This window comes from Alligator mississippiensis, chromosome 15, assembly GCF_030867095.1.
Source record: "Alligator mississippiensis isolate rAllMis1 chromosome 15, rAllMis1, whole genome shotgun sequence".
NCBI lineage: Eukaryota > Metazoa > Chordata > Crocodylia > Alligatoridae > Alligator > Alligator mississippiensis.
In genome coordinates, this window is record NC_081838.1 from 23,762,481 (window position 1) to 23,784,688 (window position 22,208).

Here is a 22,208-nt window from a genome sequence, read left to right on the forward strand (position 1 = left end):
GCATCTGGGATACACGTACATACACACACACAGAACTTGGGCATCTGGGAGGGGTACACGAACAAAGACCCCAGGCGTCCGGGACACGTGCACGCGCACACACACACACACACATAACTTGGGCGTCCAAGGGGTACACACACAAAGAACTCAGACGTCTGGGAGCCACTCACATGCAGAGTCCAGGCGCACAGGCCGCGCCCGTGCACACGCACACGCACACACACGGGGAGCCCCCAGGTCTCTGAAAAACACAAAGAACCCAAGCGTCCGGGCCGCACACGCAGAACCCAGGAGTCCAGGACATACACACACGCAGAACCCAGGCATCCGGACTGCCTCACAAAAAAAAAAAAAAGAGCCCCTCCTAACTCCCAGCTACCCAGGGGGGACATCACAACCCCCACAGGGGCTCAAAGAGTAGAGACCTGGAATGCCCCCATACTCAGGCTGACAAAGCTGCTGCGTGGCAGCTCCCGAGCCACGCCCTTCTGTGGTGGCGTGCCCCCCAAAACCCCTCCCAGCCCCCCAAAAGTCCCCCATCTGCCCCAGCCGCCCCCAAGCCCCCAGTCTCCCCCCCCGCTACCCTTTTACCTACCTCGCCCCCTTGCGCCCCACCCTGCTGGCATTCGGGGGGCTCTGGGCCCCCCCCAGCCCTGCCGAGGCCTGGGGGGGTATTTGCTGTGGGGGGGGCAAGAGCGGGAGCCGGGAGCCGCGGCGGGCGGGGACGCCTGGGTTCTCGGGCCCAGCGCAAAGTGAGCCTGCCTGCCCCTGGCCGGACTTTCTACACAGGGGGGGCCCTTTCCCCCCCCAGAAAAATCCAAAAAAAATCCAGGGGATCCCTGAGACCCCCCTGGATCTCTCCTGTGAATTAGGGGAGCCTCGGCCCAGGCGTCACTCCAGGAAAAATTCCCCTTCACCAGGTCCCCCCACCCTTGGCTGCCGGCAGGCCGCGCCCCAGCCTGGGTGTCTCTGCTGGGCCAGCCTATGGGGTGTGGGGGGGAAGGGGGACCCCTGTACCCCCCCACAGCCTGCCTCCCCGATCCCCCAGCCCCCCCTGAGCCACCTCCTGCCCCCCCCTTGGCTCCTCAGAGCCCCCCAAAGCCACACAGGGCCACCCCCAAAAGCCCCCCCAACCTGGCCTGTACCCCCCACTCCCGACCAATGCCCCCCCTAGCCCGAGTGGTGCCCCTCACTTCTGACCTGCAGCCCCTTGGCGCCCCCAGCCCTGCTGGTGCCCCTCACTCCCGACCCGCAGCCCCTGCCCCCCACCAGCTTGGCTGGTGCCCCTCATTCCTGACCCACAGCCCCAGGGAGCAAGAACCACCCCCCCACTCCAAGCTGGAGGACCGCCCCCCCCCGGGGTGGTTTGCACATGCTTGCACACGCGTGGCCACGCACACGCTGCCGGCTCGAATCTGCCGGTGCTGACAGGCAGGCGGGTTTACCCGGGTGAGGGACGGACACACTAGCCCCCCCCCCCCTTCCTTCCCTCCTTCCCCCCCATGTCCCAGGGGAGATGAGGGGGCAGCTGGGTATTGCCCCCCCCACAGCTTCCACATCCCCCCCACCCTGGGATCGTTGGCAGAACCCAGGCATCCGGGCTCCCAGCCCCCCTGCTCTCTTTCCTGCCCAGGGAAACCAAGTCTCTGGGCCTGTACCCCCCACACCTGCCCCCTCCAAGCAGGAGAGAACCCAAGCATCCGGGCTCCAGCACACCCCCTCCCGCCCTCCATTGATCTGTCAATCACTCTCCCAGGGGCTCCTGATCAGCAAAGGTCAAAGGGCAACTTGAAACCAGACCCCCGGCCTTGCCAGTGCCCCTCACTCCTGACCCACAGCCCCTGGTCCTCACCAGCCCTGCCAGTGCCCCTCACTCCTGACCCACAGCCCCTGGTCCTCACCAGCCCTGCCAGTGCCCCTCACTCCTGATTTGCAGCTCCTGGCCCCCGCCCCTCCCCCAGCCCTGCCGGTGCCCCTCACTCCCAACCCGCAGCCTCTGCGCCACCCAGTCAGATATGGGGTGCAGGGGAGGGGCTGCTGCCTGCCCGTGACCTCTGCCCCCTGACGCGTTGGGCCCCTTATCTTGGGGCTGCGTCAGCACGGGGGAGGGGGGGGAGTTAAAGGTCAAAGGTCAAGGCAGGAGAGGCTGGAGGGGAGTGCCATGGCCCCCCAGCGCCTGGCCCGCTACCTCCTGCCCGTCGGCGCCTTCCTCGCCCTCCTCTACCTCTGCAGCCTGCGGCTCCGTGAGTCCCGGACAACTGGGTTCCCTGGTTTGGGTGTAGGGTGGGGCTGGGATCCCGGACGCCTGGGTTCCCTGGGGTGAGGGGTGGGGCTCAGGCACCTGGGTTCCCTGGGGTCGGGTGAGGGGGGGCTCAGACACCTGGGTTCCCTCAGTTGGGAGTAGGGGGGTGCTGGGATCCCGGACGCCTGGGTTCCCTGTGCTTTCAGGGGGGCACCAAGTCCATGTGTCCATCTACGCCCTGCCCCCCCACAGATGTGCCTCTCTTGGCCTGTGTCCAGGGGGGGGCACCCTGCCCCTGGTGGTGGTGGGGTGAGGATGTGCCCCCCCGCCAGCCTGGAACCCAGGTGAGACACTCCTCTCCCCCCCCCCACCCATGGCCTGATTCTCCCCAGGTCTGTGCCCCTCCCCAGGCTGGCCACAGGCCCCTCCCACCCCCCCAACCTGTGTCTGCCCCTGCAGCCCCCCCCAGAGCCCCCGGAGCCCACGGCGGCACTGTGCAAGGGCCAGCGCTTCCAGATGGGGCGGCTGCTGCGTGCGTTTCAGGCCACTCTGGGCCCCCATGGCGAGATCCTGCTGGACCCCTACCTGGCCGGCTGGGCTGAGCTCGGCAGGTGAGTGCTCGTTTCCCCCCCCAGAGCCAGCTGCATCTGGGCCCTGTTACACCCAGCCAACCTGTCCCCCTACCCCAAGCCAGTCATAGTCCATTACACCTGGCCTATGTTTCCCCCACTCCAGAGCTAGCCACATCTGGGCTCTGTTACACCTGGGAGATATCCCCCCCAGAGCCAGCCGCAACCAGGCCCCGTTACACCTGGCCTACATCCTCCGCCAGAGCCAGCCACAGCCCGTCACGCCCATGTCCTGTTGTCCCCCGTCCAGAGCCAGCTATATCCGGGCCCTGTTATACCTGGCCAACATTCCCCCCACTCCCTGCTCCCCATGGCCAGCCACAGCCCCTTACACCCAGCCCCTGTTCCGCACCAGAGCCAGCTGCACCTGGGCCCCATTACAGTCAACCCATTCCTCCCCCAGAGCCAGCCCTGTTACACCCAGCCAATGTCCCCACCCCCAAACCAGCTGCAGCCAGCCCCATTACACCACCCCACAGCCAGCTGCATCCAGGCCCTGTTACACCCAGCCAACACCCACCTCAGAGCCAGCATTCAAGTCTGTTACACCCAGCCAATGCTCCCCCAGAACCAGCTGCATTTAGAGCCCTGTTATACTTACTGCCAGCGCCCACCCCGAGCCAGTTCTACCCAGCCAACAACCACCCCAGAGCCAGCTGCATCCAGACCCTGTTACACCCAACACATTCCCCCCCCAGACACAGCTGCATCCTGATGTCCCCCAGCCACATCGACCTCCCCCTGCACCCCGCAGGTTCATGGAGTCGCTGGGCCCAGCCTTCGGGCTGGTGCTGCACGAGACGCGCGCAAAGCTGGCGGTGCTGCAGGAGCTGCGGGATGGCCCCAGTGCCCCCCACTACACCACGGCACAGGCCATGGCGGCCCATGAGCTGGCGCGGGGGCTAGTGGTGCTGACCCCCCCGGCACCGCCTGGCAACCCCCCCTCCGGCTGCCGCACACTGCTGCGCCTGCACCGGGCCCTGCTGTGGCTGCAGCTCTTTGTGGGGGGCCTGGGTGAAGGGGGGGACCCGGCAAGGGTCTGCGCCCGCGCCTACCACCGAGCCCTGGCCCCCCACCACCCCTGGTGGGTGCGGCAAGCGGCCGCCGTTGCCTTCCTGGCGCTGCCGCCGCGGCGCGAGCTGCTCGCTGCGCTCTGTCTGGGCGACCCTGGGGCCAGGGGGGCCACCCAGGCCCAGGCTGAGCTGAGGCGGGCGGCTGCCACCATCGCTCGCGTTTACAACCGCACCCAGGACCTTTTCACCACCCACGGGATGCTTGGCCTGCCCTAGCGGGGGTGGGATCCTGGCCCAATCCTGGGGGGCACTGGAAGTCGGGGGGTCTCGATCCCAGTCTGATCATGGGGGTGCTGGAGGGGCAGGCGTCCCGATCCTACCCGGATCCAGGGGAGATGGAGGCCCCAATCTAGGCCCGATCCTAAGGAAGGTCCCTTGATCCTGGGAGAGGTGGGTCTCTCAATTCGGGCCTGATCCTGGGGGCTGGCACAGAGTCAGGGGTCGCGGCCCCAGGGCTAGGCACTGTCCAGACAATAAAGACTCCTGCCCCACCCCACCCCTGCCAGGTTCTGTCTGTTTCTCAGGGCAGGGGGGCAGGTGGATGACGTAATTGCCATGGAGACTGGGGAGGGGGCGTGGCCTGCCCCAGCCGGAGTTGCCAGGGTGACGGGCCCTGGCCCAAATAATCATATGGGCCCGTGGGGCCACCAGCACTAGGGAATGATGTCAACATAGCATCGGCGACGTGGCCCCCAGCAGTGACGTCGTTATGACCTCATAGCCGCCCTCCCGTGAAAGTTGCACCCCTATGGCAACAGCCAGGTGACGTGGCAGGCGACCTCTCCCATAGACGCGTGGCTCCGTGAGGTCATGCAAGCCCTCCGTGACGTCACGAGGGGCCACAGTGACCTCACCCTCCACCATGCCGCCCCTCCCCTTTAATCGACCTGCACCTTTAAGACGCCACTGACGCCGCGTCAACGGCGGATACTTTCTGACGACCGACCCCCCCCCGGCGTGCCCTTCCTTTGGGGGCCCATCCCTTTAACAACCCTTGTTCCCGCCTCACTGCCCTTTAACAACCCCCCGCCGTGTTTATTCCCTGCCGACATTTTCCTCAAACACCTCCCCTTGAAGATCGGCGGGGGTCGGACCCTACCCACTTCCATCAGGGTCGGAATTATCTCCTCCTACTTCCGGTGAGGGGGCTGGCAGGGGTGCGGCCAACGGCCGGGATTGTCTCCTCCCACTTCCAGTGGATGCTGGGAGGGGCGTGCCCAGCGGGCCCAGACGGGGTTGTACCTGCTCTTCCGGCGGGTTCCGGAAGGGGCGGGGCCCACGGGCAGAGGTGGGGCGGGGCCAAGATGGCGGAGCTGGACCTGCTTGGCTCCATCCTCAGCGCCATGGAGCGGCCGCCGGGGCTGGGCGACCAGGAGGCGCGGCGCCGGGCCAGGGGTCAGGGGTCGCGGCGGGGGCGGGCTGCGGGGGCCGGGCTCTAAATACTACCGGGTGGGGGCGCTGCGGGAGCCTGGCTATAAATAGAAGCGGGGGCTGTGGGTAGCGGCAAGGGGGCTGTAGGGCGAGTTCCCCCCGCCCGGGGAGCGCGGCGCCCGCTGACCCGCCCCCCCCGCCCCGCAGAGGAGGCGGCGCGACTGCGGACGCTGCAGGAGCAGGACAAGCGGCACAAGGCCGAGTTCCGTAAGCGGGTGAGTGGCCCCCCGTGTCCCCCGCCCCCCCCACAAACGCCCCCGGGCAGCCGTGACCCCCCTGCCCCCCCAGATGGAGCGCGAGGTGTCAGACTTCATCCAGGACAGCGCCGAGCCACGGCGCCGCTTCGCCCCCATGAGCAAGATCGAGCGCAGCATCCTGTGAGTGCAACGACTGGAGGGGCAACGGATACAGCCCCAGGCCCGGCCGTGGGGGTCGTTCTACTGCCTGGGACCTGGGAGCCCGCATCTGCAGGTGCCCCCCCAAGGGGGGACAGTTACGGGGGCATAATTAATTGCCCTCCCCTGCAGGCATGACGTGGTGGAGGTGGCCGGGCTGAGCTCCTTCTCCTTTGGTGATGATGAGGACACGCGTTATGTCATGGTCTTCAAGAAGGTGAGGAACCCCGATGCCTGCAGGGAACTCGGGCGTCCACCCCCCCACGCCAGGAAGCCAGGCCTCGAGAGCCCAGGAGGACCCAGGCATCCAGACTCCCACCCCCTCCCTCCAGCCTTCTTCCATCCCCCGAGGGCCCAGGCAATCGGCCCCCGTCTCCCCCTGCCCCTCCTGCCTCCTTTCCCCCCTCCTCAAAGACTCAGGCGTCCGGGCCACCCCTGCAGGAGTTCGCGCCGTCAGACGAGGAGCTGGAGGCCTATCGCCGTGGTGAGGAGTGGGACCCGCAGCGTGCAGAGGAGAAGCGACGCCTCCGGGTATAAGAGCAGGGCTTGGGGCTGGGGGTTGCACTCCTCTGGGGTGGGAGGGACTGGGGGGGGGCTGGAGGAGGGAGGGTCTAGACAGTGGGCAGGGCTTCCTGCTCCCAGGGGGTGGGGCTCTGTAGGGGCGGGGTCTCTGGATATGGTGTCAAGGGCTGTGGCTTAAGCAGGGCAGGGCTTATGGGTGGGGGGAGCTTAGAGGCTGGATATGCCTGAAAGGAGCAATATCCCCCAAAAGTATTTGTGGTTGGCACTGGCTCCCCATAGGTTCCCCCTGAGGGAGAGCAGGGCTCAGAGATCTCTTTAAAGGAATAGTGCTGTCTATAAGCTGTCACTGTGGTGGGTGGAGTTCAGAGGTCTTGGGCCTTAAAGCAAGAGGACTTCCCATAGGCTTTTTGGGTGGGTAAAAGTCAGAGGTCTTGGTCCTTAAAGGGGCAGGATCCTTCAGCAGTAGCAAGATTCAGCAGGCTCCCACCAGGGTTGGAGCTCTCCCCAAAGTGATGGATCCCTCCCCAAAGTGATAGATCCTGATGGGGCTCCTCCCCCTCACCTGGCAGGAGGCAGCGGCCCGGGAGGCAGAGCTGGAGGCGGCACGGGGGCCAGCGGTTGTGAGTCCCCAGCACGACTACAAGGACAAGTACAGCCACCTCATTGGCACAGGCGGCGGGAAGGGCGCTGCCCATGCCATGGAGGCCAACAAGGCCTACGGCTGTGGTGAGCCCCTCCCAGATGCTTGGGTCCCTGGGGTGGCGGGGAATAGGAACCCAGATCCCAGTTGCCTGGGTCCCAACCACCCTCTTTCCTCCCCCTGCTCCTCCAGTGCCTGTGGCTAACAAGCGGGACACGCGCTCCATCGAGGAGGCTATGAACGAAATCCGTGCCAAGAAGCGGCTGCGGCAGTCTGAGGACGATACCGCAGGCACCCCTGCACCCCCCTAGAGCCCAGGGGGGAGACCAGGGGGACCCCTTAGGAGGTGGGGGGGGCTTAAGGGCCTTGCCAAATATGCTGCTATGTCAGGACTCCTCTGAGGGGCAGGGGGTGGGAAGGAGACCTCCCCCCAGTCCCTTGGTGGGGGGGGACGGTGTTATGTGGATTTTAATTGGTTTTAGTGGCTCTAGGCGCTGGGCGGGGGGTTGAATGGCATACTGGGGAGTGAGGGGTTAAATGGGGTGGAGTCTGGAGGAGGGGCAGAGTCTAGTCCACAATGTGGAGCTCCAGAGCTCTCCCCTCATCCCACCAGGGTATAAGCGGGTCCCTGTGTAGGTTTGATGGGGGGATCCCTTTTAAATGCTGATTAGAGGGTGGGGCTTAGAGGACTGCTGTGTTGACCCCCAATAAATTACCTGTTTTACCATGACCTCTGCCCTGTCTGTCATCGATTGGGGGGGACCCCAGCTATAGGCACCCCCTCATAACTTCTTTGCCAAACTGGGAAGAGAATCCAGGTGTCCAAGCCCCCTCCCTCCAGAAAACCCAGGTGTGGTGCCCCACCCCAAAAACCCCAAGCGACCATGCTCAGTTCCAGGTGTCTTTATTCAGCATGGGGAGGGTCTGCTGCTACCAATGGGGGGGTTCAGGCTGGCCCCCTCTCCTGCCTCCCAGGCGGGGGTCCTGGGCTCTCACTTGGCCAGGGGGTTGCGGAACTTGCGGCCAGCAAAGTGCGCCTTGTCACCCAGCTGCTCCTCGATCCTGGGGGGCAGCAGAATCAGGAGTGGGCCCTGTCAGGGGAAAGCGCCCCCCCCAATCCCTTCCCACGATTGGGCCCTGCGGAGCAGCCAGGCCCTGCTTCCTCCAGGCTGAGGCCCCAGTCACCCAGGATCTGGGCCTATTTCAGCCCAGGCCCCGCCCCCCCGGATCAGGCCCCGCCCCCGCCGGTACCTGAGGAGCTGGTTGTACTTGGCCAGGCGCTCGGAGCGGCAGGGGGCGCCCGTCTTAATCTGCGGACAGCGGGGAAAGAGTTAAGGGGGCGGGGCTTAGGCTGGGCGTTGAGTGGGCGTGGCCAAGGCCGAGGGACCCACTCGACGCAGGGGCCAAGACGGGCGGGGCCCATTCGTGTGGTGGAGGGGTGGTGCAGGGGGCGGATCTGACTGAGGGGGCGGGACTTACCTGCCCGGTGCAGAGCCCCACCACCAGGTCTGCGATGAAGGTGTCCTCAGTTTCCCCCGAGCGGTGACTGACCATCACACCCCAGCCGTGGCTCTGCGCCAGCTTGCACCTGGGGGGTGGGAGGGTGAGGACCCAGGTGTCCAGGCCCAGCCCCGCGGCTTCTCCCGGCCCCATCCTGGCTCCTTGCAGGTAAGGACCTCAGGCATCCGGGCTCCACTCCCCTCCCAGAGAGGCCAGGCGTCCAGCTCCATCACCCCAGCAAGGAAGGAACCCAGGCATCCGGGCCCCACCCCCCACAACAAGGAGGGGACCCAGGTATCCAGAGCCACCGGGGGGAAGGGACCCAAGGGTCCGGGCCCCCCGCCGCAACGTGAAAGAACCCAGGTTGTCTGGGGCAGGGGACGGAGGTGTCCACCTCTCCAACAAGGAGGGAACCCAGGCATCCGCTGTCCCCTCCCCCTGCAACAAGGGACCCAGACTTCCAGACCCCCAGGAAGGATGGGACCCAGGCATCTGAGGGGCAGCAAGGAAGGGACCCAGGCATGGGTGGGGACACTCACGCCTGCACGGACTCAGTGACCGAGCCGATCTGGTTGACCTTGAGCAGGAGGCAGTTGCAGGCCTTGGCCTCAGCCGCGCGCTGGATGCGCTTGGGGTTGGTGACTGTCAGGTCATCACCGACCACCTGGATCGGAACCAGTGGCAGGAACCGGCTCCAGGCTGCCCAGTCATCCTGGTCGAACGGGTCCTCGATCGACACCACTGTGGGGGCACAGGGTCAGAGACCCAGGCGTCCCAAGAACCCAGGCATCCGGGATTTCCACCCCCCCACACCCTAACGGGGATCCCAGGCATCCGAGAGTCTTGGGCGTCTTGGGAACCTAGGTGTCCAAGCACCCAGATCCCACTTCCCACCCAGAACTGGGTTGGAGCCCAGGCGGTTGGGTTCCCAGGGCCCAGAGCACCCAAGTGTCCAGGGAACCCAGATGTCCAGGACCCCCCTGAGCAGGGAATGCAGACATCCAGCATACCCCCCACCCCCCTCTGCCCCACAGGACCCAGGTGTCCAGCTGACCGGGGTAATGTTGCACGAAGCTCTGGTAGAGCTGCCCCAGCTGCTCGCCCGTGATGAGCCGTGTGGCGTCTGGCGGCGATTTGAAGTCCAGGTCGTACTTGCCATCGCGGTGGAACTCGGAGGCTGCCACGTCCATGCCAATGACAACTTGGTCCGTGCGCCCGGCTGCTGCAATGGCTGCTTTTAGCAGCTCCAGTGCTGTGGGGGGGTGGGCAGTGTGTGCGTTAGGGACCACTGAGACACACCCCAGAGCGAGGTGCATCCAGGCCCTGCTCTACCCAGCTCCACCCCAGAACCAGCTGCATACACTGCCTGTTATACCTGGCCTGTGGCTCCTACTCCAGAGCCAGCCACATCCACTACCTGTTGTACGTGGCCACCAGGGCCCTCCACCCAGGAGCCAGCCATATCTGAGCCTGTTCTACCCACCCCAGACCCAGCTGCATCCAGGACCTGCTCCACCCAAGCCAGAGCCAGCCGCATCCATGTCCTGCGCTACCCAGCTCCACTGCACAGCCAGCCCCATCTACAGCCTGTTATACCTGGCCTCTGGTGCCTACCCCAGAGCCAACTTCATTTATAGCCTGTTGTACCTAGCCAGCAGGGCCCTCCTAAAGCCAGCTGCACTGAGGAAGGACCTGTTACACCCACCCGAGAGCCAGCCACATCCACCACCTCGTTCTACCCACTGCAGAGCCAGCTGCATCTACTCTTATTATACCTGGTCTCTGGCACCTATCCCAGAGCCAGCCACATCAGGAACCCTTTGGATCCACCCCAGAGCCAGCTTCATCCAGGCCCTGTTCTATCCAGCTCTGCCCCAGAGTCAGCTGCAGCTAGAGCCTTTTCTACCCAGCCCCTGGTGCCCACCCAAGCCAGCTGCATTAGGGACCCCCTAGTCTCACCCCAAAGCCAGCTGCATCTAGAGCCTGTTCTACCTGAACCCCTTAAACCTGCCCCAGAACCAGCCCCACCTAGAGACCATGAAGCCCCACCCCAGCCAGCCGCATCCAGGCACCATGACCTTCCTATCTCCTTGCCCTTCTCTCCCAGCTCTGGTTTCAGGGCTAAATCCGGCAGCCGGGGGAGGGGTGCGGGGGGGTGCAGAAACCCGACCCAGAGCTCAAAACAGCTGCATCCACCTCAGCCACTCCCCTCGGGTCACAGAGAAGGGCAAGGAGTCGGACCCTGGTGTCTGGGCTCCCAGATTCATCCCCCACCCCCCCAAAAAAAACCCTCCTGCCTTTTATGAGCTGGAGGAAATGCAGGCATCCAACTCTAATGCCCCGTCCCCACCCCCGTCCAGAAAGAACCGAAATGTCCAGGCTCCCATAATGCTCCCATGCTCCCTCCTGGATGGGGGAAACCCAGGTGTCCAGTCTCTTAGCTTCTCTTGCCCTTAAACCCCCCAGATTCAGACAGAACCAAGGCATCCAGGACCCGGTTCCCAGCACAACCCCCAGCCCCAGGGAACCCAGGCATCTGGGCACCTTCGTTGTTGTCGAGGATGTTGGGGGCAAAGCCGCCCTCATCACCCACGTTGGTGGCGTCCTTGCCGTACTTGGCCTTGATGACGGCCTTGAGGTGGTGGTAGACCTCGGCACCTGTGCGCAGCGCCTCCGCAAAACTGCTGGCGCCCACTGGCAAGATCATGAACTCCTGCATGGCCAGCTTGTTCCCCGCATGTGAGCCTCCATTGATCACATTAAAGGCCTAGGGGATGGGGGGGACACGGGCTGGGACCTGCTGGCCAAGGAACCCAGGTGTCCAGGCTCCCCCACCCTGGGGCCCAGAAAAACCAGACACCCGGCCTGTTGGCTCTCACCACTCCCCCCCCAGGCCCTCCATGGCCAGAGAACCAAGGCGCCCATCCCCCACTCCCCGCAGCAGGGAACCCAGGCATCCAGCACTTACTGGCACAGGCAGGACAAGTTGGGTGTTGCCGGCCAGGTCAGCAATGTGACGGTAAAGGGGGACGCCCTTCTCCGCGGCACCCGCCTTGCACACAGCCAGTGACACCCCCAGGATGGCGTTCGCCCCAAATTTGGCTGGGGGAGGCAGGGGGGTTGATCAGAGCCCCTGTTAAGCCCGGATGCTGCCCCCCCCCCCCAGAGCTAGGTGCATCCAGGCCCTGTTACACCCAACCCGGCCCCCAGAGCTAGGTGCATCCAGGCCCTGTTACACCCAACCCGGCCCCCAGAGCTAGGTGCATCCAGGCCCTGTTACAGCTAGCCCAGCTCCCCTAGAGCTGACTGCATCTGGATCTGTTCTACACAACCTGGCCCCCAAGAGCTGGCCGTATCCGGGACCTTTTACACCCAGCCCGGCCCCCCAGACCTGGGCACATCTGAGCCCTGTTACACCCAGGCCCGCCCCCCAGAGCTGGGCACATACGGACCCTGTTACCCCCAGCCCGGCTCCCCAAAGCTGTGCGCATCCAGGCCCTGTTCTACCCTACTTGCATCCCCCCGAGAGCCAGCTGTAGCAGGGACCTGAAGTGACTGGGGGACAATGTTGGGGGTCCTCAGAGTGGGTTCATATGGGGCAGGGGTTGGGGTCTCACTCACACTTGTTCTCAGTCCCATCCAAATCAATCATGAACTTGTCGATCTTCTCCTGATCCACCACGCTGAATTTCTGGGGGGAGGGGGAGGGGGGAATGGGGGGTCATGGCAGGGCTGATTCCACCCCAGTCCCTCCCCCCCCCAAGCCCCGGAGCCCCCCTGTCACCTTCTCAAGCAGGGCCGGGACGATGGTCTTGTTGATGTGGTCGACAGCCTTCAACACCCCTGGGGGGATGTATGGGGATGGGGTGAGTCAGAGAATCCAAGCCCCCAGTGCCCCTGCTCTCCCCCCCAGCCCCCTCCCCTCCCAGGGAACCCAGGCATCTGGGCTCTGGGAGTCAAGGAAGGGGTCTGGAATGTGGGGTCCAAAGGTTTAGTTTAATTAATGACTCAGTTTCCTTAATGAACCAACTTGGCTGATGGGGCAGGGCCAACCTGGGGTCACACGGCTAAGTTGGTTGTGGTCTCTGGGTCAACCAATGAGCTGGCAGTTGCCATGGCAACTCCAAGCAACCACCTGCTCACCCATCCTCCCCACTGACCACCCAGCCAGTCCCCAACCCAACTAAGCAACTAACCAACCACCCACCCATCCATCCAAGCAACCAACCACCTAACTAATCTTGCAGCCACCTACCCATCCAACCAAAAAGCCAGCCCCTCACCACCCAACTAATCAATTGCCTACCAAACCAGCCACCTACCCATCCAACCAACTAACCACCCAATGCAGTGACCTACCAACCCCCCACCCAACTAATCAACCAGCCCCCCACTCATTCAACTAACCACACACCCAACCAACTAACCAACCAACCAAATAACCACTCACCCACCCATCCAACCAACTAACTATCCAAGCAAACTAACCAACCAGTCCCACACCCACCTATCAAACTAACCACCCAACCAACCAGTCCTCCACCCACCCACTTACCCACCTATCCAAGTAACCAACAAACCAACCAATCCCCCACCTACCCACCTATCCATCCAACTAACTAACCACCCTCCCACCCAACCAGTCAGCTGTGTCCATCACCAGCTCTACCCAATGACCAAGTCAATGTGGGCTACCAACTGCATTGACCAAAGGGCTGATGAGGCAAGAGTTGCCCATAGCAACCACCCAATGGAAGAGCCAATCAGCCCAGAGTCACCCATGTAGCTCAGCCATGGAGAGGGGTTATTTGTTGACCCACCACGGTGACAGTGCCAGGCATGGCCACCACCCAATGGAATAGTCACTCAACTGGACAAAAGCCAATCAGAGGGAACCCTGGGATGGCTCCAGTGAGTCAGCCAGTCGACGGCCAATCATAGCAATCATCCAGGACAGCCACTGACCAATGGAAGAGTCAATGGAGTCAATGCACCAGGTAAAGAGCCAATGGGTGGCCATAGCGGTTGCACAATGGAAGTCAATGATGTCACTCAACTGTGTCAACCAACCAGCCAATGGCTGGCCACAGTGACCACCTGAGTCATCCCCTAGCCAAAGGAAGAGGCAACAGGCTCAGTGCACTGGCCAACAAGCCACCATCAGTCCTAGTGACCGCCCAATGGAAGTCAACAATGTCATGCAACCATCTCAACCAGCCACCAATAGCTGACCACAGTGACCACCCAACATGTCCCCCAGCCAATGGAAGAGTCCATGGGGGCAACCCATTGGCCAATGAGCCAACATCTGGCCCCAGCGACTGCCCAAGGGAAGTCAATAATGCCACTCAACCCTCATTACCAGCCAGTGAGTTGCATAGCCCCACCCCTTCTGCTGGTCCACCAATGGGTGAGTCACTTCTCTCAGCCAATCAGGGTGGCCCAGAGCATGCCCTTGGGTCCCACTAACATGGGGTACCTGACCCACCTGCCCACAGAAGACACAACCTGGGGGTCTGTGGGGAGTCATGACCCCTGTGGCCCCACCCCACCCTGCCCAGCTCACCTTTGCCCAGGTACCGGCTCTTGTCCCCGTCGCGCAGCTCCAGCGCCTCATAGATGCCCGTGGAGGCGCCACTGGGCACCGCGGCCCGGAACCGCCCTGGGGGCAAAGGGCATGTGGGTGCCCGGTGCCCCTCACTCCCAACCTGCAGCCCCTGCCCCTCAGCTCTGCTGATGCCCTTCACTTCTGACCCATTGCCCCCCAGTGCCTCTCACTTCTGACCCGCAAGCCCCAGGCCCCCACTCACCCTTGGCTGTGTGCAGGTCGACTTCCACCGTGGGGTTCCCACGGGAGTCCAGGATCTCACGGGCATGGATCTTCTGGATGGACATGGCCTGTGGAGTGGGGGGGAGGGGGAGCGGGAGAACAGGAGGGTGGCTGGAGGGAACCCAGGTGTCCTGGCTCCAAGCCCCCCTGCTCCAAGCCCCCCCAGGTCCCAGCCCCCTCCCCTCCCAGAGAACCCAGGTGTCTGGGCACCCAGCTGGGCCTACCAAGGCCCATCCTGGGGAATGCAGGTGTCCGGGCTGTAGTATCCAAGGAAGGGGCTGGGCCCTGTGCCACCTGCCCCCCCCTCAGCCAAGGCCCATCCTGGGGAATGCAGGTGTCCAGGCTGTAGGACCCAAGGAAGGGGATGGGCCCTGTGCCCCCCCCCCCCTCCAGCCTGGGAGCCACTGCCAGGGATAAAAATAGCACTGGGTGGGAGGCAAAGGTCAAAGCTTCATGGAAGGTGGGGGGGCAGGAACCCACAGAGACCCCTGGCACACTTCACTCCCAACCCTGTCCCTCCTGCCCCACCAGTGCCCCTCACTCCCAGCTCCCAGCCCTTGGCCCCCCAGTGCCCGTCACTCCCAACCTGCACCCCCTGCCCCCCAGTCCAGCCAGTGCCCCTCACTTCTGACCTGCAGCCCCTGCCCCCCCCCAGCCCTGCCAGTGCCCCTCACTCTGGACCAGTAGCCTCTGCCCCCCTAGCCTTTCCAGTGCCCCTCACTCCCAAGCCGCAGTCTCTGCTCCCCCAGCCCTGCCTGTGTCCCTCATTCCCAAACTACAGCCCCACTCACTGGGGTGTCTCCGGGTCGGGCTGACGGGTGCTGGGGCCAGGGCTGTCATGTCCTTTATATGGCCCCACACATCTCCCCGCCCCCCCCGGTGCCATGACACTGAGACGGGCCTTGGCACCCACTCTGGAACTTGGCCCCTCCCCACCTGGCAAGGGGGATGGGGGGGTGAACCCAGGCATCCAGCTTCAAGGCTGCGGCCCCCCCACAGCAGGGGAAGAACCCAAGCATCCAGACTGCTGGATTCTCTGCACCTTCCCCACCTGCCAACCCTCCCTGGGCACCTGGGTTCTGCGCCCCCCCAGCGAGGTCTCGGGCACCTGGGCTCTATGTCTGCAGGTTGGTCCTGGGCACCTGGGTTCTCTGGGTTTCCCGCCCCATCCAGACGCCTGGGATCTTATGTGGGTCTTGGACACCTGGGTTCTCTGGGGGGCCCAGACACCTGGGGTTTGGATGTATGCAGGTCCTGGATGCCTGAGTTCTCTGTGGCCCCCCAACCTGGCTCCCTATGTGACCCCAGGTCCAGGCCCCTGACACCTGGGTTCTCTGTGCCCCCCTCCAGCCCCAAAGTCTTGGGGTCTTTGTGCCCCCCCACATCCTCCCAGACACCCAGGTCCTCTGGGTGTGTGCTCTCTGGACGCCTGGGTTCCCTGTGCCCCCCCCCCCCCGGTCTATCTTTAGACCCACCCGGGACAGTAAAGGTCGGGCCCATTCCCGGGAAAGGGCAGTGGAAACCTGACCCCCAGAGTGGGGGCTGATGGGATATGGGGGGGGTGCTCCCAGGGAGAACTCAAGGCAGCCCCCATGGAGAGGTCAGGACACTTGGGTTCTCATGCGGGGTGGGGGGGGCTTTGGGGCTCAGGCATCTGGGTTCGTTGTGGGGGGAGGTAATGGTAAGAGCACGGGGCGGGAGCTCGGACACCCGGGTGGTCGGGGTCCCAGAGACGCGGGTTCTCTGGGAGTATGTGGCGGGGAAAGGTGAGAGCAGGGGGTGGGAGCTGGGGCACCGGGGTTCTCTGTAGGGAAGGGCCCTGGGGTAGCCCAGACACCTGGCTTCACTTCCAGGGGAAAGGGGGGCTCAGAGCTCGGACACCTTGCTTCTCTGGGGGGTGAGAGCAGGAGGGGCAGGGAGCCAGGCCCGGGTTGGTGGGGGGGGGGTTGGTCACGGGCCCCCTGGTGGCTGCAGGCGGGATCACTCCCTGCTGTCCCAAGGGAGCAGGGGCCCAGGGCACGATCCGGGGGTCAGTCCTGGGTCTCCCCTGGGGACCCAGGGAGGCGAGGGAGAGCCCGAGGGCGGGGCACAGTAGAGGCTCCGTGGCCTGTTTTGGGCTGTGAACCCAGGTGTCCCGGCACCCAGGCTTGCCCGGAGCTGGAGAGAACCAGGCGTGCCCCAGAGCAGGCGGGGAACCCACGCGTCCAGGCGGGGGGGGGGAGGGCGCCGCCCTGGGGCACGCGCGTGTCACGGTGTCTGGAGCCGCCCGGCGCCGCCACACGCGTGAGTCATGGCTCCGCCCCCAACGGGCCTGTCGGCTTCCCACAATGCCCTGGGGCTCCCGCCAAGCCCCCATCCTTGGGAAGCCCCCTATCCTGGGTCCTGGCATTTGCTACCCAGAATGTCCTAGGGCTCCCACCAAGCCGCCCCAAATCCTTCCCACACTGCTCTGTGCTGCGGTCCCCCCACACCCACAAGGACCTGGGGCCTGGCACTACCTACCCACAACACCCTGGGGCCTGTCTCCCCTACCCAGAGTGCCCTGGGGCTCCTAGCAAGCCCCCCAATCCTTGTTACCCACAACCCCCTGTGCCCCGGCACCGCTACCCACAATGCCCCGGGGCTCCCGCCAATTCCCCCCATCCCTTGCTACCCACAATGCCCCGGGGCCCCCTCCCCCTCCCCCTCCCCCTCCCCCCGAGGTTGCTACAGACACCGGTTGTATCACACACTTCCTGCCCGCCCCCCCGCCGGGGCCGCCGGACCCTGGGTTCTCTCGTGGGGGGGAGGACCCGGATGGGGGGAGGGGGGAGTCCACCCCGTCCGGCCCCACCCCAGAATTGGCTGCGGGGGGGGGGGTCCAGACAGGAAATGACGTCTTCCCCTCCCGCCCTGGAAAAGTTTTTGTAGCGGTAGAAAGTTTTTTTATCGGTGTTCCTCCGCCGGCAAAAGTAGTCCCCTCCCGGCAGTGACGTGTCAGGGCGGGGCCAGCCAATGGGAGCGCGCCGGGCCCGCCGGAGCCCCGCCCCCCTGTCCCAGGCAGAGAGGGGCCAGCCCCTCCTCCATGTGGGATTGCATGTGTGTGTGTGCAGTTGCACACGCGTGTGCACATGTCTGCCCCATGTAGGATTGCTCTTGTGTGTGCCATTGCACACCTGTGTACACATCTGTGCCCTCTGGGTGAGATTGGACATGGAAGTGCAGTTGCACATGTGTGTGCGCATCTGCCCCCCATGTTGGGTGTGTGTTCTGGGGGCTGCATGGTGCACAACGGAGGGGGGCACACGTGTGTTGCACACAGCACCAGGAGGCAAGCATGTTGCACGTGTGTGCATCCAGGCATGTGTGTCTCCACCCACGTGGGGCTGGCCCACACGTGCAGGTGAGCGTGTGATCTTCTTGCAGCCCTGCGGGCATCACACACAGCTCCCGTGTACATCTCGTGCACACACGTGTTCGACTTCCCGTCACAGCAGCTGGCATACAGCCGTGCACACGCGTGTGTGCATCCCCTGGCTGGGCTGGCGTGTGCTCATGCATGCCACAACTGCTCCCATCACCCCCTCCTGTGACATGCCCATCATCAAAGCCCCCCCCCCCCGAGGAACACGCAGCAGGTAAGTCTTTACACACTTGCATGTGAGCATGTGTAACACCCCTTTGGGCACACGTATCATGTAACACCCACTGGCACATGGGTACCCGTAACAATACCATAGGCATGTGTATTATGCCCCTGGGCACATGCAACACACCCATTGCGACATATGCCCATGGACACACGTATCACCCAGGGGGGCTAGTGCAACGCCCCTACAGGGTGGCAATACCCCAGTCTTTGCACCCCTCTTTGCACGGGGGGGGGAGGCACTTTGCCTTGCACAGGGAGGCACTTTGCTCTCCATCCCTTTACACGGGGGGGCCTTTACTCCCTCTCCCTTTGCACGGGGGGGCACTTTGCTCCCCGTGCTATTTGCATGGGGGGCACTTTGCTTTGCACGGGTGGGGCCCTCTCTCTGCACGGGGGGGCCCTTCGCTCCCCCTCCCTTTGCAAAGAAGTCCCGATAGCATGCGGGGGGGGGCGCGGAGGGATCCAGCCCCGCCCCGGGGGGGGGGCCCTATGTAGCCGCCGCCGCGGGGGCCCGGCCCGCACTCTGCTCCCGCCCGCCCCGCCGGGTCCTCGTGCCGTCGCCGCCCGCAGCCCCCCGGCCCGCGCCCCCCCGGCTGCAGCCATGAGCGGGTGGAGCTCCTACATCGACAGCCTCATGGCGGACGGGACGTGCCAGGACGCGGCCATCGTGGGCTACAAGGACGCCCCGTCGGTCTGGGCCGCCTCCCCCGGCAAGACCTTCATCAACATCACGGTACGGAGGGGTAGGGGCACGTGGACGGGGGGCTTTGCTGGGGGAGGGGCAGGATACAGGCTGGAGCGGGGTGTGGGTAGAAGGGGGGGCTGGCGGCTGCCAGGAGGGAAGGGCAAGGAGGGGGTGAATTGCAAACCGGGGGGGCTGCAGGCACGTGCATGGCGGGGGGAGGATGCAGCTAAAAGCGCGGCGCGTCGCGGGGGGTGGCCAGGAGGAAATGGGGGCGGGGGGATTGCAAAAACGAGAGGGTCCGGAGGCACGTGCATGGGGTGTGGGATGCATGCTGCGGGGGGGGTACAAAGGGGGGCAGTCAGGGGGCCACCAGGAGGGAGGAGGAAGGGGAGAGCTGAATTGCAAATTCGGGGGGGGGGGTTTACAGGCACGTGCGTGGGGGGCTGCTAGGCGGGGGACAAAACGTATGCCAGAGCGGGTGGGAGCCCGAGCGGTGAGGAGGGAAGGGGAAGAGGGGCTGTGTAGCAAAAACTGGGGCCCACAGGCTCATGCGAGGGGGCTGGCGGGCAGTATGTATGCCTGAGCAAGGGAGGGGGCCGGTCGCCTTGCAAAGCTGCAGGGTCCCCAGACACGTGCGTGGGGGCAGGGCAGCCCCTCACCTGGGGGGGGCAGTTTTCTGGGCATTATTTCTGGTGGGGAGGCAGCCCCCCATCTGCCCCTGGAAGGGGTTGTTCCTGGACCGGAAGTGGCCCCAAGTGGGGGAGGGGCAGCCCCCCAGGGACCATTTCCGGTCCCCCGAGGAAGCCAAAGCCACTTCCTCTTGCAGCCACCCCCCCCCCCCACTTCCTGGTTTCTCTGCAAACTCCTCCCCCTATTCCCCCCAGGAAGTGACATGAGGGTCTGGGGAGGGGGTGTCCCAAACCCCCCCCCCCCCACCCTGCTGGGGTAACATGGGGGCACTGGGGGGGCAATGGGGACAGAAAGGGCAGGAACTAGGGGCAAAGGAAGGTGTTTGGGGATGTGGGGGTCAAAGGTGTATTTGGGGGGATGTGGGGCAAAAGGGGTATTTGGGTATAAAGGGAGGTCACTTAGGGCATTAGGGGGAATGGGGGGTACTTGGGGTAAGGAGGGGGGTGTTTGGGAGTATTGGACTAAAGGGACAGTTGGGGTGTTTGGGGGTAAAGGAGGGGTACTTCGGAGTGTACTGGGGCAAGAAGCGGTGTTTGAGGTAACCAGGGTAGTTGGGGACATATAGGAGTAATGGAGGATACTGGGGGCACAGAGCGGAGTGTTTGGGGTATATGGGGCAGAGGGGGGGGGCCTGGAGGTATGGGGGGGCTGGGTGCCACAGACTAACAGGAAAAATTATCCTCCCTTCCGCCTCCAGGCCCTTAAGGAACTTCCTGCTCCCCGATTCCTGCCCTCCCTGCTCCCCACCTGGGTCTCTTGGCAGGGGTGGGGGGGCTGCCTGGTGCCAGACTGGCCCTCCCAAACACCTGGGTTCCTTGGATGGGGGGTTATGACCCTACTAGGCCTGGCTGCCCCTCCCCCCCCTGCAACTTTCAGGACACCTGGGTTCCTGGGAGGGGGGGGCACGGTGGAAAGAACCCAGGCATCCCAGCCCCCCCCACATCCCCTGGGTCCCGCCCACCTGCCCAGCTTTGACCTTTTTTGGGGGTTTCGGGCCCAATCTGCAGCTGGGTGTGGCCAGGCCCCTCCCTCCCCCCTTTCCCCCCAGGTGGAGGTTTGGGGAGCCCCCAGCTCTCCCCCTTTATGTGGGCTTGAGCCCCCCCCAGGCTGGATGCCTGAGTTCTTTCCCCAGAGCTGGGAGTTTGCTGGGAGCCGGGATGCCTGGGTTCTTGTTCCTGCCTCCCACTCCCACCCCCAACCCCGGTGGAGCCCAGATGCCTGGGTTCTTTCACTTTCTCTTAATGCTGAAATATGCCCCAAATGCAGCCTCTCCTGCTGCCCCCCCCCCCAGGTGTTAGGGGAATGGGGGCAGAGAATAGGGGACTTGTTTGGGCCCAGCTGTTCAGCTCCAGCTGTTGTAGTCCTGCTCTCTTTCCTCCTTCCCCCCCCATGACCTCAGCAGCTGGGGGGGAGGGGCAGCCCGGAGGCCTGGGTTCCCTCCCCAGCACTGGGTACCTGGACACCTAGGTCTGCCGTTGGCACTGGGTGGGGCCTGGGTTCTTTCCCTGGCTGGGATGCCTGGCTTCCACCCTTGCCTCTGGGTGGGGCCCGCATGCCTGGCTCTCCATGGGGGGGGGGGGGGGGCGGGGAGGAGCCCGGGCACTTGAGTTCTTGGTGCGTGAGAGCAGCGGGGGGATCCGGGCACCCAGGGCCCATGGCTGACCCCGCTTCCCCCTCCCGCAGCCGGCTGAGGTGAATGTGCTGGTGGGACCAGACCGGGCGTCACTGCTGGTGAACGGGCTAACGCTGGGGGGGCAGAAGTGCTCCGTGATCCGCGACAGTCTCTTGGTGGATGGTGAATTCACCATGGACCTGCGCACCAAGAGCCCCGGCGGCCCCACCTTCAACGTCACTGTTGCCACCACCCACAAGAGTGAGCCTGGACTGCGGGGTGGGAGTTGAGGGGCAGCGGGGTGGGACTGGTGGAGGTATGGGCCGGGGGTCAGGAGTGAAGGGCACAAGCAGGGCCTGGGGGGCAGGGGGTGAGGGGCACCAGGCTTGGGGGCGGGCTGTAGGTTGGGAGGGGCACCAGCAGAGCCAGAGGTCTGCGTTCTTTCCCACCCCCTTGCTCAGCAGCTGTTCATCACCACCTGCCCCTCCATCTCCTTGGCAGCAGCTGGCTGCTAATTTTTCCCCAGCAACAGCTGCAGAGCAAAGGGTCTAGGGGGGCTGGGAACCCCAATGGCTGGGTTCTGTGGGAGGGGAGGGGGCTGGGGGCTCGGAGCTTGGGTTCCCCCCTGATCTCTCCTCTCCCCCAACAGCGATCCTGCTAGTCATGGGCAAGGAGGGCATCCACGGCGGCTGCGTCAACAAGAAGTGCTATGAGATGGCCAATCACCTGCGGCGGTCCCAATATTGAGCCTGGCCCCGCCTCCTGCACCCATTGCTCCTCCTTCCCCCCCCCCCCTCCGGTACTACTGAGGCCAGCACCCCTTTCCTTCCCCAGCACCTTGGGGGTGAATCCCCCACCTACCTACCCCCCCCACCCTTGTGGCTGCCAAACCCACCCTGGGGTTCCCCCCCACCCTGCCCAGGGGGACCCCCAGAGTCACCCATTTTGGGGTTTTTCACCTTTTTTCTTACTGGCTTTTAATTTTTGGGGGTTTTTTTTGTTTTTTTTTTTTTGAGAGAAAAATAAAAATAAAAAATAAAAAAAAGAAGATTCATCTCTAGATCTCAATGGGAGGCCCTGGATCCCTGCAGTTTTTGGGAGACACCTGTGTTCTTTCTGTCTTGGGGGGGGAGGGGGGGGAGGTGCCTGGCTACTTGGCTTCTCCTGTCCTTACATGTCAAAGTGGATCTGTGCCCCCCCCCCCCACCTTAATGAGCCCAGTAGCCAGTAACAAGGGTGAGGGGTAGAAGAGGAAATACAGTACTAGGCTTACTGTAGGAGGCTGTGTCTAGTACCATAGTGTCCTGCCTACAATACACCCTCTC

At 64.2% G+C, this 22,208-nt stretch overlaps 4 protein-coding genes across 5 annotated transcripts; 3 read left to right on the forward strand and 1 right to left on the reverse strand.

The window, feature by feature from the left end:
• The first annotated feature begins 1,474 nt into the window (after positions 1 to 1,474).
• GLTPD2 (glycolipid transfer protein domain containing 2) lies at positions 1,475 to 4,443 on the forward strand. Its single transcript, XM_019495593.2, has 4 exons — positions 1,475 to 2,246; positions 2,498 to 2,589; positions 2,705 to 2,856; positions 3,629 to 4,443. Exons 1-4 carry the CDS (start codon positions 2,165 to 2,167, stop codon positions 4,161 to 4,163), a joined length of 861 nt encoding a protein of 286 aa, XP_019351138.1. The 5' UTR covers positions 1,475 to 2,164; the 3' UTR covers positions 4,164 to 4,443.
• Positions 4,444 to 5,214: 771 nt separating this feature from the next.
• SPAG7 (sperm associated antigen 7) lies at positions 5,215 to 7,665 on the forward strand. Its single transcript, XM_006262901.4, has 7 exons — positions 5,215 to 5,342; positions 5,526 to 5,593; positions 5,667 to 5,755; positions 5,906 to 5,990; positions 6,215 to 6,304; positions 6,865 to 7,021; positions 7,128 to 7,665. The coding sequence occupies exons 1-7, from the start codon at positions 5,252 to 5,254 to the stop codon at positions 7,244 to 7,246; spliced, it is 699 nt and encodes a 232-aa protein (XP_006262963.1). The 5' UTR covers positions 5,215 to 5,251; the 3' UTR covers positions 7,247 to 7,665.
• Positions 7,666 to 7,823: 158 nt separating this feature from the next.
• ENO3 (enolase 3) lies at positions 7,824 to 16,786 on the reverse strand. 2 transcript variants are annotated; one of them, XM_059717880.1, is made up of 12 exons: positions 16,768 to 16,786; positions 14,246 to 14,333; positions 14,002 to 14,097; positions 12,220 to 12,278; positions 12,057 to 12,126; positions 11,404 to 11,537; positions 10,980 to 11,202; positions 9,490 to 9,687; positions 8,975 to 9,176; positions 8,415 to 8,523; positions 8,187 to 8,245; positions 7,824 to 7,997 (listed from the first exon to the last, which is right to left on the reverse strand). In XM_059717880.1, exons 2-12 carry the CDS (start codon positions 14,328 to 14,330, stop codon positions 7,928 to 7,930), a joined length of 1,305 nt encoding a protein of 434 aa, XP_059573863.1. In that variant the 5' UTR covers positions 14,331 to 14,333; positions 16,768 to 16,786; the 3' UTR covers positions 7,824 to 7,927. The 2 variants fall into 2 exon arrangements, with proteins under 2 accessions (XP_059573863.1, XP_059573862.1); XM_059717879.1 differs by lacking the exon at positions 16,768 to 16,786 and adding an exon at positions 15,057 to 15,136.
• Positions 16,787 to 18,397: 1,611 nt separating this feature from the next.
• PFN1 (profilin 1) lies at positions 18,398 to 21,931 on the forward strand. The gene is made up of 3 exons (XM_019478851.2): positions 18,398 to 18,629; positions 20,955 to 21,144; positions 21,533 to 21,931. Exons 1-3 carry the CDS (start codon positions 18,498 to 18,500, stop codon positions 21,628 to 21,630), a joined length of 420 nt encoding a protein of 139 aa, XP_019334396.1. The 5' UTR covers positions 18,398 to 18,497; the 3' UTR covers positions 21,631 to 21,931.
• Positions 21,932 to 22,208: the final 277 nt, after the last annotated feature.

What these genes read in the sequence shown, in the direction of transcription:
- ENO3 (XM_059717880.1), bottom strand. Translation starts at nt 14,330, where the DNA reads ATGTCCATCCAGAAGATCCATGCCCGTGAGATCCTGGACTCCCGTGGG. An exon ending in TCCCGGCCCTGCTTGAGAAG is followed by an intron (nt 12,127 to 12,219) that starts GTGACAGGGGGG and finishes CCCTCCCCCCAG; the next exon opens with AAATTCAGCGTGGTGGATCA. An exon ending in CTTCGTGCAACATTACCCCG is followed by an intron (nt 9,177 to 9,489) that starts GTCAGCTGGACA and finishes GTGCCCCCACAG; the next exon opens with TGGTGTCGATCGAGGACCCG.
- PFN1 (XM_019478851.2), top strand. Translation starts at nt 18,498, where the DNA reads ATGAGCGGGTGGAGCTCCTACATCGACAGCCTCATGGCGGACGGGACG. An exon ending in AGACCTTCATCAACATCACG is followed by an intron (nt 18,630 to 20,954) that starts GTACGGAGGGGT and finishes CCCCTCCCGCAG; the next exon opens with CCGGCTGAGGTGAATGTGCT. An exon ending in TGTTGCCACCACCCACAAGA is followed by an intron (nt 21,145 to 21,532) that starts GTGAGCCTGGAC and finishes CTCCCCCAACAG; the next exon opens with CGATCCTGCTAGTCATGGGC.
- GLTPD2 (XM_019495593.2), top strand. Translation starts at nt 2,165, where the DNA reads ATGGCCCCCCAGCGCCTGGCCCGCTACCTCCTGCCCGTCGGCGCCTTC. An exon ending in CCCGCCAGCCTGGAACCCAG is followed by an intron (nt 2,590 to 2,704) that starts GTGAGACACTCC and finishes CTGCCCCTGCAG; the next exon opens with CCCCCCCCAGAGCCCCCGGA. An exon ending in GGCTGGGCTGAGCTCGGCAG is followed by an intron (nt 2,857 to 3,628) that starts GTGAGTGCTCGT and finishes TGCACCCCGCAG; the next exon opens with GTTCATGGAGTCGCTGGGCC.
- SPAG7 (XM_006262901.4), top strand. Translation starts at nt 5,252, where the DNA reads ATGGCGGAGCTGGACCTGCTTGGCTCCATCCTCAGCGCCATGGAGCGG. An exon ending in GGCGCGGCGCCGGGCCAGGG is followed by an intron (nt 5,343 to 5,525) that starts GTCAGGGGTCGC and finishes CCCGCCCCGCAG; the next exon opens with AGGAGGCGGCGCGACTGCGG. An exon ending in ATGTCATGGTCTTCAAGAAG is followed by an intron (nt 5,991 to 6,214) that starts GTGAGGAACCCC and finishes CCACCCCTGCAG; the next exon opens with GAGTTCGCGCCGTCAGACGA.